Here is a 15,292-nt window from a genome sequence, read left to right on the forward strand (position 1 = left end):
AAGGTCTCTATCTAACTTGAAGACTCCGACCTACCTACAACTCTCCGTATTCAAGTACCACATATCCCAATGCTTAGGATGTTTGTGCTCGCACCAGATCTTCAGCTCCCCGGCTACTGCAGTCTTTAGTCGTCTAACTGCTGCAGCGCGCAGGCATTGCAGGCATTGCAGGCATCGCAGGCATCGCAAGCATCGCGCTCGTTGCTGTGGCCAATTTGGCTTAACTTGCGCGCTGCAGCACGATGTATTGCATTACAACTATCAGGTAAACAAGAAAGAGGCTCTCTTTGCTAGCTGTCGTCCTTGTGGCAGTTTTCATGGCGTTTAATAGACAACTAACACTGTAAAGGCATCCACTCGGGTCGCCAATGCACCCCCAGCATACCTACCTCACTGTGAAGCGGACTCTGTCTTGCTAAGCTCTACGGAACATGATGCCTCTGGTCTGCAGCCAGACAGACGCTCTCTACCTGGCACCATGTGGGTGAGATGGGATCCCATACCCAGTACGGCTCGTCGTCCCCGAACGCGACTTCCTCCAACGCACCGCCCCGCAAATTTGCGCCTGCGCAGCTTCCTCGAACAGAAAGACATGGCGCACAATCAATTCCAAAATGCGGGGCCACAGCATATTGAGAGTGTTTTCGCTGCGCTTTCGTTGCCCTTCTGCTCTTCTCTTCCGCGTTGTCTTTGTCCAGTCCTGGCTTTGCCCACTCCATTCAGCCCAGCATGTCTCACTACCAGAGCCGACGAGAGCGCCTTGAGATTGATGTCATGAATCGATCTTACGAGAGCCGGACTACCAACCCTTCCTGAGGGAGGAGGTAAACGCCGCCAACAAGTTCAGAGCCACGCGGGCCTACCAGACACACAGAGAAGCATACGACAAGAAGAACAGCACACCCGCTGCCTCTACGTCCAAGCCTGATGAGACTACGCCAGCTCAGCATGAAGCGGGTGACGGAAAGAGTCCCCTAGCATCCAAGACACCGCCCGCCGCCTCCACGTCCAAGCCTGATGAGACTACGCCAGCTCAGCATGAAGTTGGTGACGGAAAGAATCCCCTAGCATCCCAGACACCGCCCGCCTCTACGCCGAAGCCTAGTGAGACTACGCCAGCTCAGCACGAAGCTGGTGACGGAAAGAAGCCTCTAGCACCTAAGACACCGCCCCCCTCTACGCCGAAGCCTAGTAAGACTCCGAGAACTGAGCATAAAGCCGGCGACGAACAGGAACCTCTAGCAGAATTCGTTACACGGAAGTCGCCGATCACCACCACCGCGACCTTCACCACCGCAGCGCCCATACCAACCGCAGCTCCTATCTCAACCGCTGCCAACATCGCTACACGAGTGCCCACTGCCACCGTCGTACCCGCCTCTGCAGCGTCGCCCATCACTGCACTGGCGCCTATCACCGCACTTACTATAACACCCAGCGTACAGCGCCAGACCAAGTGCTCTTCTCCTCCAAGCATCAATAACGACGAAGAATGCAGCACCGCCATCCCAGCGACCATCGCCGCACCTACTACAACACCTAGCGTACAGATGCAGCATAACCGCTCTCCTCCTCTGAACATCAATACCCCCGAAGGATACAGCACCGTTATCCCGTTCGGTCAGAGCAGCGCGCAGCCCCCACAGCCAGAGTCTCGGAAAAAGGTGAAGCTGACTGTCGATTTATCGCAGCCACCAAGCCAGTCGAACATCAACGCTATGCAGATCACCATGGCAAAGGTTTTGGACATCGCATCCGATTACATCCTGAAGCTGACCCTCCGAATGGAAACGTGCCCACGGGCGGGGATGCTCCGCGACGTTGTTCACATGGCAATGCAGCAATATCAAGAGTCCGACGGTGCCATACCGCTGACTCTTCTTCCACTCGGACCGTGGCCTATCAGCCTCGCCTCTATGCTCGAGGTGTCCCAAGCCAAGATGTGGCTGTCCGGCACGACTATCGACTTCCTTGTCGAGAGATGCGGCAGTTCACGGGGGTACTTACCGGAGGTCGTGTATGTCGCTACAAGCAGTCCAGTATACATGGAAACCATCGGCAAGTCATCATCTAACCCCGAGATACGCCCCGACATCACGTCACTCATTCCGCAATCAGTCTTCATCCTCCCTGAGCTCGACGCCGCAGCGTCCATCGTCTTCACTTGGAATCCAACCAACAGCCATTGGGTAGTGGTGCATGCCCTATGCATGGACTTTGGGGCGGGGCTTATGCACGTCTACGACACAGGACGTAGATACCAATCTACCACTATGTTCGAGCAGGAGCTCCGGCAATTTCTTGCGCTGGTGGCGCTCTCTCACCCCCGGTCGAGATTGGCGAACGTCGATTGGAACACAGTGGCCATTAGATACGAGGACACAATACAGCAAAAGGCAGATGACTGCGGCGTTTTCACAGCGTGGAATGTGAGGACGTTACTTCACAATGACCAGCCCGCGAAGTCGGCCTCCAACGCTTTGAGGGTTGGCATGGCACTCCGACAGGAGCTGTTCACCGAAGCACACAGCACTATCAGCGGCCGTGATCCCCCCTACTGCTCGAGCCAGGCTGCGCTCGATGCGCACATCGAGCATCTATCTGGCAACCACCACAACGATGACGAGAGCAAGAACTCCGACCACCACGACCACAACGATGACAAGAGCAAGAACTCCGACCACCACGACCACAACGATGACAAGAGCAAGCACCCCTACCTCAACGACTACAATGACTACTTGAGCAGGGACCCCGACGACAACGACTACAATGACGACAAGAGCAGGGACCCCGACGACAACGACTATGACAGTGACAGCAGCGACGGCTACGCTGAGCGCATATCCCTATTTCAGACTCATGTCGACCCATCATGGCAAGATGAGCACGATCTTTTGCTGAAATCGTTCTCGGAATTGCTCACTAAACCTGAGGCCTTGAAAGTGCTGTTAGGGGGGAGAAAGAACGGCGTACCTGGTCCTCGTCTGGCGCGAAGGTTCAAACGGCGAACATTCGCGAGAGGGGTAACTCGCTGGGTCGGGTTAACCAACATCGCAAGCAGATCCATCCAGTACGTCAAAAACGACGGTTCAGTTGTTAGTGGCAAGTATCAAAAGGGTTGCGCGCGACTCCTGCTTGTACACCCAGAGCTTTATGCCCTCGAGGACCACACCACCATCCGCGCCACCGCGACTCGTGCCATCTTCGGTACAGATCTCCACGTTTGCGCTTCAGCGCCTGACCCGACACGCACATACGATTTGGTACTTCCGTGCTTCCGTCGCTCGGGCAGGCCACGGGACGGTATCAGCTCCGACACCGAAGTCCTCCACAACGAATGGGAAGACGTCGATGTACGCCTACAAGCGATGTATGATCAATGGGAACAAGTCTTCAACAACTACCCAAGACCCCACGACAAGATTGACACGCAAGGAGCGCTAGCAATGCAAAGCTTTAGGCCGGTCTGGATCCCACTGGTATTAGGGTACATCACATCGACACTCCCAGTTCTCAATTCAGCTGGACATTCAGCGCGAGTGGCAAGCGTTTACGACACAATGCGAAGGGTCATTGACCATGTTCAGGCTCTGGCGGGTCGGCGCATCCGTGTCTTATTCCTCTTTCCGGGCGTGGACGGACTGACAACCAACAATGAGTCCTGGCGATACACAGTTGACCGCTTTCCAGAAGTTTTGTTCTCTTTAACCGCTATCGTGTCCCCGCAACTCGGAGTGCTCTACCCATCGGTATTTACCAAGATCGGGCGATATGCTTGGACGCACATTGACGTCGAGGAACTCTACTCTCGTCACAGCGAGATGCTTCGCGGGTTCGACACCGCTACACCCTTCCTTCAGTCTCCAAAGCCCACTCGCTTTATCTCTTGGCTTACTGCTCTTCACAATCTTCGTCTAACAACAGCGATTTTCGTCTACTTCAACGTCTTCGCTCAGCGAATAGCCTCTCTAAGTGATGTAGATTGTAGTAGATATATTCCTTCCTAGTTTCACTGCATACCATTACTTCTTAAGACTACCTGGTAGAACATGCCGCACGCCTTAGACAAGAAAAAAGCTGAATAGGTCTGGGGGCTACATCAACATAAAAACACGCAAAGTAGGTGATTTACCGTTGATGTAGGCTCTAGGGCGTTTAGACTTCTCTTAGATTGACATGCATATGTGATGAATACACAGGCGCCTTTTAGCTTATACTAAACAGGTCTGCAGACTACATTAGGACAAAATCATGCAAGGTGAGTGACTTGACATCAATGTAGGCTCCAGGGTGTTCAGGATTTTCATAGCCTGACGTGATTTCGCCGTTTGCCACCGAGGAGAGGGACTATACCTACTCCCAGCACTACCGGTTTCGTCATTTCAGATCTACCGATCAAAATCGGATTTGTTGCAACCTATCTCGCATAAGATAAAACTCGGACAGGCCTGCAGCCCACATTAAGGTAAGAACATCCAAAGCAGGCGACCTGAAGGCGACGCGGGCTCCAGAGTGTTCAGGTTTTTCCTGTATGCCCCCAATTTGGCCCGCCTCGTTCGATGTGTTGTACCGATAATATGAAGACGTCCATCGAGCACGCACACTGGACTGTCCATGATCTAGGTGGAGATGTAAAGTGAAAATGCAAACGGGCTGTCTCGGTTGTATTTTTCTATACCGATGCGAAATCAACATTTGGTTTGTCTCCGCGGATCACACTTGAGCGAACAGCAAGCAATGGACTGGGCCTCATGCTTGCAGAGATAGCAAGAGGACGAGGAGAGCCGAGAGCCGTTCGAAAGATAGATACAGCTACAACAAGACTTACTAAGCAGCGCGTAATTTGAGACATCAATACTCGAGCGCAGAGTGGAGAAGATAGGTGAGAATCGATCTTCCCAATGGTTGTGTATTGCATGATGGGACCAATGACAAAAAGGGTATAGCGTAGTCGACGATAGCCCAGAATGTGGGGGGCAGCGTGTCACATGCCACACCTGTGTCTCTGTTTGAGGCCATGTGAAGCGTATTGGAGGTGTCGGCTGAGCCTAGGTGGTCTAGAGGGGTGTCATCCGTACGCTGGTATCGTAGTGAGGCTGGCGGGGGTGCTGTCGTCGTGGTGGCGAAGAGGGACTGGGGGCAACGAAGTACTTGTGTGGCTAAGGACATGATGGTGCGAGTGATGCGAAAGCGTACAGTGCATAGCAAGCTCTAAGTACTCCGGAGTAGATGCCTCGCGTCGGCAGGACTGTGATAACGTAGTGGTTGCGATGGCGGGCTGGGAGTGGGGAAACTTGCATGGCGTGTCGCGATACGCTGATTGGCTGAGCGGGTGGGCTGGCTCAGTCGTGCCTTCCTTTCCTAAATAGCGCTCCTGCCATGTGACCATCTCTGCTCCTTCCTCGTGATTCAACTCAGAAGTTGGTCGTTCGATCCTGCCTGAAGAAAAGCCCAAAGTCTGCAATTTCAAGAAAGGTAAGAGCTTTTTGTTCTCTTTTCTCTCTTTCTCAGTGTGCATCCAGCCTGTCAAGCGTCGCCGGCCGAACAAGTTGCTACACCTTCGTCCGTCACCTGATTTCGCGCGCATCCACATCCATTTGGAACATCGTCGCAGTACCATCGGTAAGTGACCATGGCTCTTTTCGCGCGACCGCCGGAAAGCCCTGCATAGACATGCCACCCTGCGCTCCTGCACGGGCTGTCGTTTGAGAAGCGCACCTGGCGTCATGGTGGCCTCGCGCCTGCCCGCTCGCTTTCCGCGGTGTTGTCGGTCGGCATCCCGCACTCGATGGACGCGCATCCACCACGACGCACGACGCCATTGTGCGCTTCCTACCGCTCGCACGATACGACGGCGTTCTTTTGAGTCGTGACAGTTGCGTCTCACAACAACGGCCAAATGGAAGCGCCCAATCCTTCTGCTTGCTGGCGCTGTGTCGCACCACCTTGACCTACTCACCTGCTCGCGCCCGTGCTAATGTTTGTCGAACGCAGGCCTCTATTGCGCTTCCCAAGCGCACGATTGCTACATCAAGTCGTCTTCGGCTTGTGCGTGAACCGGTGGGCACAGCGCCGCTGCTCCCCCGCCCCGGTGCGTTGCGCCTGCGACTCACGCTTCGAGCGCGTCTTTCTGCCACTTTCACCAGCCTTCCCATACGTCACCCGCCTAACTCACTCACTCACGGCTACCTCCTGGTCGCCCAAAGGAGCACTGTGTCCTAGCCAGACTTCAGCGCCCTCACTCACCATTGGTCCTGTACATCCCAGACCTCGCCGTCTCAGCAACCACGCGCAGAACCTCGACGTCGATCCTAGCGTCCCACGCGGATTCCAGCTGCTTCTACCCATCCCTTCCAGATACCCCACCAGACACCATGGCTGATACCGCCGGGTACCCTACCGACGGCAAGCTGGATGCCCACAACGTCCACACCAACAAACGGAAGCGCGACACGCGCGACCAAGGCCTGAACCGACCTGCTCCCCATTCCGCCAACAACGACCTCACCGACCAAGCCACAGCCTCATTTCTCGCCGCGCACAACGCCGCCGACGACGACATGCAGCAACAGTTCGACGTACATCACAACGGTGGGACCAACACCGCGAGTGTCGGCGACACTGCCGCCGCCGCGCTTGCCTATCACCAGATGACGGTCCCCCAGGCGACAGAACTCCAGTTCCAGCCACAGAACTCAGGCGACGGCTCCTTCAGCATGGGAGACCACGGCCAACAACAAACGGGCATGCAAGACTTTAGTCTCGAGGCTCTGAAGGCAGCTACACAGACGGGTCGTCCCGGTCAAACAGCACCCAGCGACTCGCCACCGCAAAGCTCTGCGCACAAACCTCAAGTCGGCACAGATGAGTGGCACAAGGTCCGGAGAGACAACCACAAAGAAGGTAGGCACCCGTGTGAGCCCTCCTAAATACAGTTGCTAACAGCTGCATAGTCGAACGCCGCCGTCGCGAGACTATCAACGAGGGAATCAACGAACTAGCCAAGATCGTCCCCGGCTGCGAAAAGAACAAGGGCTCCATCTTGCAACGGGCCGTTCAGTTCATTACCCAGCTGAAGGAGAACGAGCAACAGAACATTGAGAAGTGGACGCTTGAAAAGCTACTCACCGAGCAAGCCATCACCGAGCTCAGCGCTAGTTGCGACAAGTTCAAGGCCGAATGCCAACGGGCGTGGGACGAGTGCAATATCTACAAGCGCACATGCGAAGCCAACGGCATCATACCCGACGAGATCAAAGAGCGCCAGGAGAACGGCGAACAGACGGGAGCTAATCCCATGTAGAACTGGGAGGAAGCCTCGCTTTTCGACTATCTCTTCGACGCGATAGCAACCTTGCCTTGATAGCCATGTTCGGAAGACACATATCTGGTCTTCTTTTCTCGACCTGTCGGTCTACTGTTCATTCCCCGCACTGGCAGTGCGGCAGATTATGTTATGTTCGGCGTACAGCTGTGGAGATATCGCTCGCTCTTTAGGGACGGGGTTTTCTTATTCGTTTGCATCTGGCGGCAGCGATCGCGGTGCGCCTGGGTTGGCCTCTCCCATACAGACAACCGGGGCTTCTCTTACGCCTTCTGAGGGCTAGCGACACATTTTACAGCAAGGGGGCGTTCTGCAATGGTACATCAATTTCGGTACGCAATACCCATCGCTAGTTGTGTTATGAGTAATATGAGACTGTGTTGTTTGGATGACTTGCAACATACGGGCATTAGAAACAAGTGAATGTTTAGCAGGATTCGCGCTAATCGGAGCCCTGCTTATCCATCCGTTAGCGGTCGGCGCATCCCACCTGCCGTGCATGCACAGCGCACCTCACCTTCTTGAACCGTGAAGACACTTGCCTCGCCGCTCTCCCAAACTGATCCGTCTGAGAATCATGATGCGCACGTGAAGGGAGTCCCAGACATGGTGGGCGTAGCACGTTTCCACCGACCTGACAACCCCACACCCACATAATTCACGCGACCGACCATGGCCGACAGCGACGTGCCCGGAGAGCCACTCGTGCCTCCCATACTGGATGCAGCTGAGCTGATCGGGAACTCGAGCGCTGATTTCCCCGTCATTGAGGCGGAGCCCGAGGAAGAGCTCAATCTGCCCCTCGATACCGCCGAGCAGCAGCGCATACTGCTGCAACAGGACCAGGACCAGCCCCAAGCCGGGCCTCCCGTCACCCTGCCAGCCCGCCCCGGCCTGCAACGAGGCAATTCAGTTCCTACGCCCGCGCCGAACCTGCCCCCGCCCGCACCGCCTGTACCGCCGCCCGACACGCCACAGAACGACTCGCTTTCGCTCGCGCAACTGCAGAACCTCGTGAGGGGCATACCCAAGGTCGAGCCCGCCCCATACGCTTTCACATACGATGACGCATCATGCTTCGAAGAGGAGCTGGAGGAGTGGTTCTCGTATGCAGTCGAGGAGCAGGCAATGCTGCTCAAGACCCAGGCGTCCTACTCACTGGAGTGGAGCGCATTTCATGGCCTAAACGACGTGTCCAATGGCGAGGACGGCTTGGACTGGGCCTCGGCGACAACGACACAACACGAGGACTTCGTGCGACATCTATTGGGGGGACTCAAGGAAGTCGACCCTGTCTTGAGGTTGAAGAAGCTGGAGGCATTGGTCTATGTCCTCCTTGGGTGCTGGCATGAGACTGCAGGGCTGCCTGACCCAGCCGCGGGCGAGGCAACAGAGTCGAGCACGACTGCAGCGCGCAACTCTGCATACATCAAGTCAGGCCTGCAGGCCTCGCTCATTAAGCGCAATGTGCACCTACTCTCTGAGAGTAATGGCGTACAGACCATCGTGGACGCACTCAGCTCGTCGCTCCTGCGAGCATGCGGCGCAGATGTCACACCTGATGCTCAACGCGATTCGAAAGAGGCAGAACGACGCGAAATTTGGTGTACCATGACTGCAGTCTATGTCTTGCTGGAAGTCGCACGCGATGAGGAGAAGACACAGGATAGCCGGACCCTCAGAAGCGCCATTCTCGCCTTAGAGAAACCAGGTCTTCTGATGCTTTTCGTGGATCTCATCGCGAAATTGCGATGGGATGAGTCAATCAATCTACCGCTTAGCAAGATCTCACTGCTACTCTGGAAGGCTATGTTGGTGACTTTCGGCGGTCTTGCAGAAGTTGCCAAGGTCAAAGAGACCTTCCGGGACACCAGCCTCGAGTCAGAGGACTCCAAGGGCCAGCCACTCATCACCGCTTCACCTCTTGACTACCACCTCTTCAGGCAAGAAATAAGCTCCAAGTATCCTGCGTACAATCCACCGCTTCCCGTATTTCCTCTTGAGCCAGAGAACAACTCCATCTTGCCGCCACTGAAGAACCACCCTAACAAGGTCGCTGGCAACCATGTATTCGGCTCTGGGCTAGGCGACACAAATGGTAACAGCACATCCATCCTGCATCAACCGGTCCATATCGCAACTCCGGCACCCTCACCTCCTCCTTCGCCTGCAGGCCCCGGTGGCAAAGGTGGAAAGAAGCAGAACTACCAGACAAATCAACTGTTCCCATTCTTGTATCCGCCACTCGACGAGTCTAGTAACAAGTTGGGCGGAAAGGGCTCGACCGACCTACAGGACCTTCTGGTGGGACGCAAGTGGGAGGGCTCAGATATCCCTGCTTCTATCTTGGAAGCAGCGGAACTGTTCGCTAAACGCATGAAGGCCACGCGTGCCATGAAGCAGCTATGGGAGGAACGTGTCGCATTTATGAAGTACGAGCGCGGCTGGACAGGCCCTGACGAGAACCCTGATATCGAAGAGCTATCACTCGAATCGAATGAGAAACCTCAGTCAAGAGGACTCGCACCCGGCAGCAACGAGGAGCGCTTGCACTTGGTCGAGGAATTCTACGTGAGTGGGCCAGAAATCAACGAGGATACATCAGCTAACAGCCCACTAGCGCATCGCACTGCCCAATCTACAGTCACTAATAATTGTTCTGATCAAAGCCATCCTTGCGCACGTCACGGCACTTGTGACACAGTCCAGTGGCGCAAACGGGCTCCAGAGCGGTTTTCAATTTCAGGATAATCAGAACGGCACGACCGCCGGACGGCCTGACATGAGCGGCATGAATGGACATAGTAGCACCGTGGCAACGAATGAGGAGCTTGACGCAATGCGCACACAAGAAGTCCTCGATAAAGCAGTCACCGGCACCTTTATATTGATCCTCAAATGGTTCAAAGTGTCCCACATCCTCAAATTCGAGTATATCACACAGCTACTCGTTGACTCAAGCTACGTTCCGTTGATCTTGAAGCTACTACAATTGCAAGAGGTCGAGAAGATTGTGAACTTCAAGAGTGAGCAGGAAGAGTTGAACTTCTTCAACTTTTGCCGAACACACTCCAGAAACGCCTCTGAAGAGGACCGCGTTGGAGGAAACGAAGGAGAGGCGCATGACGGCGAATCTGACGAAGACGACGCCGTCCCACCCCCAATCCGTCTGTCCAGAGAAGACTCGAACGAATCAGGTGCTGAGCCGGCACTACCACCTGCCCAGCTACAGCCTCCAGAGGTAGACGAGCTCGGCTTTCCAACGAACGAGCTGCCTAAAGAGCCAATCACCAATTTCTCATGGCGCGCGTTCTTCACGTCAATCAACTACCTGCGGATCATGCAGAAGATCTGCAAGAACAAGGCACATCGCAACCTCATGCTTGTTTCGTACAAGTCTTCGCAGTTCCTTCGCAAGAGCCTGAAGGTACCACAGCCGGAACTACGCCTGTACACACTCAAGCTGTTCAAGAACCAAGTTCCGTACTGCGGCCGCAAGTGGCGACAGTCCAACATGCGCGTCATCACTGCAGTCTATTTGCACTGTCGACCTGAGCTACGAGACGACTGGTTGGCGGGAAGTGACGTGGACGCCGAGGTCGATGAAAGCGTCCCACTCGAACAAGCATTACGCTCACTCACACACTGGCACAACCTCAAGCGATACCCTGAAAGCCTTGGTGCTAAACCTGGCGTTCTCGAGGAGGAACAGGATTTCTTCCGCAATGAACTCGAAAAGATGGACTGGGGTGAAGAGGCTGCGAATGAAGGCGAGCTAGAGCATGGCTGGCCGGATCTTCCGGTTGAGGGTTGGTGAACATTTCCCCCCCTCGCTCCTGAACATTGCATCGCCTAGCACCTTGGTCCATTTGATATCCAGTCTGGATGTCATATTAATAAATGGCGCAGATGATTCCCAACGCGGACGGTTTCTCCAGCGACCAAAGTATCAGCTACATCGGCGCAGAGAAGCAGTGCGAAGTGGAAGACTGGCAAGACCAACACTTTCGCGTTCCATTTCAGAATCGGCTCCCAAAACATGGCCTGGCCCATCGGTGTTCAGAAGGTCAAAGCGTGCCTCTCGGTGGGATATTCATAGCGAGCTGGAAGAGCTCGTCATAGCATCGACACATAACGATAGCGATGACGATGATGCCGAAAATGCGAAGGATAACGAATGTGATGCGACAAAGAAGGATGGAATCAAGTTTCATTTGAACGACGGCTGGCAGAGAAAAGGAACCAGAGTGCTGCAACGTGAGAGGAGAGCAAAAAGCGAAGGCACCGCATCTAGTCCAGAGGCTGTTTAATACATAGACAGGCGAAATGCGATGCTGCATCTTTTTTCGCAAGCTGCGAATATGGCCAGGGATACCCATAGAATACAAAAGTATTCAGGACACAACCGCATCAAATATCGCATGGTTCGTGAAAACGCTGAGGGCTTGGACTTGATGCAGTGATGTGGATGATTGACGTTCAAATGCCGCGGCAATTGACTTTAACATCGTCATCGTGTAGCTGTACTGAAGAGAGAGTGCAACAGTACACCGCGTTGGAGCTAGCACAGCATCAGGCCGAACAGTCTAGACAGCAAATGACCGCCAATTAGCCATCAGTACATCCGGCTTACCTGGGGTAGCTTTGCAAAAGAAGAAATGCGGCCCGTCTTGCCTGACTCGGGTTGGCACTACCCCGAGCTCCCCACAGGTTGGGGTTGGCTAAAAGACGTCGGCGTCTGCTCTGTCGTCGGAACAATTAAACTCATTCGTTCTCCAATCTTCATCACTTTTCTTGTAGAGTTCTTTTTTGCGTCTTCTGCGTGTGTGCTTGTAAATATTCCGTATTGTACCACTACTTGAACGCACGGCACCATGTCAAAAGTTTTCGACTATGCCGAGGGTCAGTTCCCGCTTCCGCATTCCGATTGAACCTTCATCGCTGACACCCCCAATCAGTCGCGCAGCACAACACAGCGGAAAGCTGCTGGGTAATTCTGTACGGCAATGTCTACGATGTAACGCGCTTCATCCCCAAGCACCCTGGCGGCTCCAAAGTCATCCTCCAACTCGCCGGCACCGACGCAACCGAAGAATACGATCCCATCCACCCGCCGGGCATCCTCGAAGAGAACCTCGAAGCTTCCGATAAGCTCGGCACCATCAACACAGACACCCTCCCGAAAGAGGAGAAGACACCGGAAGAGACGGGCGAGGCGCAAGATGAAGGTCCGGTGGATCTGGACAACCTGCTGAACCTCGATGAAATTGAAGAGGTGGCAACGAAGCAGATTCCATACAAGGCCTGGGCATACTACTTCTCCGCGAGTGACGACCTGCAGAGCAAGTCCTTCAACAACAGCGTATACCGAAGCATACTGCTGCGGCCACGCGTCTTCGTCGACTGCACCCGCTGCGACACGTCGACGTCCTTCATCGGCAACGATGTCAAACTCCCCATCTACGTCTCACCCGCCGCCATGGCGCGCCTCGCCAACGCCGACGGCGAATGGGGCATCGCGCAAGCCTGCTCGCAGTACGGCGCCATGCAAATAATCTCACAAAACGCCTCGCAGACGCCCGAACAAATCGTCGCAGACGCCACCCCCGGCCAGGTCTTCGGCTGGCAACTCTACGTCCAGAACGAGCGCCAGAAGAGCGAAGCCATCCTCGCCCGCATGAACAAACTCGACTGCATAAAATTCATCTGCCTCACGCTCGACGCGCCCGTCCCCGGCAAGCGCGAACACGACGAGCGCAGCAAGAACGTTGGCTCCAACCTCCCCGTGCGCGCCTCGGTCCAGGAATCACAATCGCTGTCTAAGACTAGCACGAGCGCAGTTACACCCACACAAGCCAGCGAAGATGAGAAGCCAAAGCCGAAGTCAATGGGTATGGGTCAGTCGTTGTTCTGGGGCACAGCCGCAGATTTGACATGGCGTTCCACTCTACCTTGGCTGGCGAAACACACGGACAAACCCATTGTACTCAAGGGCATTCAGACACACGAAGACGCTTATCTGGCTTCTCTACACGCACCCCATGTCAAAGCTATCATCCTGTCAAATCACGGCGGCAGGGCTCTCGACACCGCGCCGCCAGCTGTACACACGCTTCTCGAGATACGAAAGTATTGTCCTGAAGTCTTCGATCGCATTGAGGTGTGGGTAGACGGCGGCATCAAGCGCGGGACAGATGTAGTCAAGGCTCTCTGTCTGGGCGCTAAAGGTGTGGGCGTGGGACGGGCGGCGTTGTTTGGTTTAGGTGCGGGTGGTAAGGAGGGTGTTGCGAGGGTTCTTGAGAGTAAGTCTTCGTTGCTTTTCCCACTTCTACAATGCTGGTGCTAATGGTGAAAAACAGTTTTGAAAGCGGAAACGGAGACGTGCATGCGTTTACTGGGCGTAGAAAAGGTGGAGCAGTTGGGCATGCAGTATATCAACACGAGAGCCGTTGAGCGGGATATCTGGGATGGGCCGGGCATGGAGAGGACGGCTGTGAAGGCTAAGTTGTAGAGAAGAATCTATTCTCGTTGGCAGCCGTTGAGTATCCCGACAAACTTGCAGAAAGTTTAAAGAATGAGCAACTCTTGTGAGCGTCGCTATGTCAGACTTACCGATGCCTGATCCTGCTCGTTCTCAGAGCCTACATGGGCAAATTCTTCGTTGAGTCTTTGTTTCAAACCTCGCTTTCGAGACCATGGCAAATTACCATCCTTAGGCCGCGTGTCGATTGTGGCCTGACTACTCGCGTGTTCACCAGAGCCCGATCGTACTACAATCTCAGGAACAGGGTGTTCTGTAGAAGCTTTGCTAGATCGTTTCATCGCATTCTCACTGTCCTTATTCCCACGAACATACTTATGTTGCCCTCTAGTAGATTTAGCCAGACTTGGCGTGGCACAGCACATCAAAGCCGACTGGGAATCACTTCCGTCGAGACATCGCAGCGTTACACCGTTGAGGCGTCTAGACCGAGATGCTGCAATAGTTAAGCTTTGCGCATCAGCCCATCTCCCTCTTTACCCTGGGAACCTCGAGTTTGGCTTCGGCCCGCTGTCTCAACGTGCTACCTTGGCTGGGCGTTCGTCTCGGAAACGCTAGGGTTACGCTACGAAGAGGAGTACACGGCATCTGAACCTACTTTGCTGGTCATGTCTAAGAGGATACCAAGGATACTAGGGATTTTCTCTTGACCAGTCGGAATTTAGTGTAGCATTTGGTAAAATGGTCTAGAACAATGTCGGAGTGGCAGTCGGGTCTTCCGCGAGGGGATAGTCGCGGTATCACCGAAGCCCATGGTCTTTTTACCATAGTCAAACGGGTTTGAGACATGGTATCACTTCTCTTCGGTGGACATCCAGTCGACCCGTCGAATAGCTTAATGCCAGTCTACGACTTCTCCATCGCACGTTTCACTGATGAATGTGATGGAGTAGTTATAGCATAAGGCCGTTATTCTTACTCAGAATCTACCGGTGCATGCTATAGAGCGAGGGCTTCCCTAGTGCGAGCGTATACACGTCTGAAGGCATCCAGCGTTGTGCCTGACAGGTGGAGTTGGGTGGTTACATAGGAAAACCAAGTCACCCCTGTTCCTTGCCGATGTATCAAACGGCGCCACCAACCAAAATTCAGCCTTACCCACCATGTTGGTTCGTACTAACGCTCCTGCAGCCTGCCACGTGTGTGCCTTCTGCATCAGGCATGTACCCTCTATCCCCCACCAAGGGTTGTTCTTCACCAATGCTTCAACAACGTGCTCGTAGCTTCGCCCGCTCCGTGCCAGATACAGCGTCTCCTTCGACTTGTACCGCGCCCTGTACTGCTGGCATCGCAGAAAGGCTATTGGGGCGTTTAATGACGTTGCTTGTCCATAGTAGTGACACCTGACGCTGCGCGCAATCTTGAGAGGAACGCGCTAGAAGGGTGGCTGATTGCTGATTGATGCAGACGCCTAGGATAATGCA

At 54.4% G+C, this 15,292-nt stretch overlaps 4 protein-coding genes across 4 annotated transcripts; all 4 read left to right on the top strand.

Annotated features, from left to right (window-relative positions):
* Window positions 1-478: 478 nt before the first annotated feature.
* J4E84_008461 (uncharacterized protein) lies at window positions 479-4,010 on the top strand (the record flags this gene model as incomplete). Its single annotated transcript, XM_049391033.1, has 2 exons — window positions 479-484; window positions 795-4,010. The coding sequence occupies 2 exons, from the start codon at window positions 479-481 to the stop codon at window positions 4,008-4,010; spliced, it is 3,222 nt and encodes a 1,073-aa protein (XP_049241375.1).
* Window positions 4,011-6,377: 2,367 nt separating this feature from the next.
* J4E84_008462 (uncharacterized protein) lies at window positions 6,378-7,306 on the top strand (the record flags this gene model as incomplete). The annotated part of the gene is made up of 2 exons (XM_049391034.1): window positions 6,378-6,906; window positions 6,957-7,306. The coding sequence occupies 2 exons, from the start codon at window positions 6,378-6,380 to the stop codon at window positions 7,304-7,306; spliced, it is 879 nt and encodes a 292-aa protein (XP_049241376.1).
* A 693-nt stretch (window positions 7,307-7,999) lies between these two features.
* On the top strand, window positions 8,000-11,144 carry J4E84_008463 (uncharacterized protein; the record flags this gene model as incomplete). The annotated part of the gene is made up of 2 exons (XM_049391035.1): window positions 8,000-9,898; window positions 9,948-11,144. 2 exons carry the CDS (start codon window positions 8,000-8,002, stop codon window positions 11,142-11,144), a joined length of 3,096 nt encoding a protein of 1,031 aa, XP_049241377.1.
* A 1,057-nt stretch (window positions 11,145-12,201) lies between these two features.
* On the top strand, window positions 12,202-13,838 carry J4E84_008464 (uncharacterized protein; the record flags this gene model as incomplete). The annotated part of the gene is made up of 3 exons (XM_049391036.1): window positions 12,202-12,229; window positions 12,286-13,629; window positions 13,687-13,838. 3 exons carry the CDS (start codon window positions 12,202-12,204, stop codon window positions 13,836-13,838), a joined length of 1,524 nt encoding a protein of 507 aa, XP_049241378.1.
* Between the last annotated feature and the right edge of the window lie 1,454 nt (window positions 13,839-15,292).

Source organism: Alternaria hordeiaustralica (assembly GCF_023758085.1).
Source record: "Alternaria hordeiaustralica strain BMP 2776 chromosome Unknown scaffold_21, whole genome shotgun sequence".
In the NCBI taxonomy this organism is placed as follows: domain Eukaryota; kingdom Fungi; phylum Ascomycota; class Dothideomycetes; order Pleosporales; family Pleosporaceae; genus Alternaria; species Alternaria hordeiaustralica.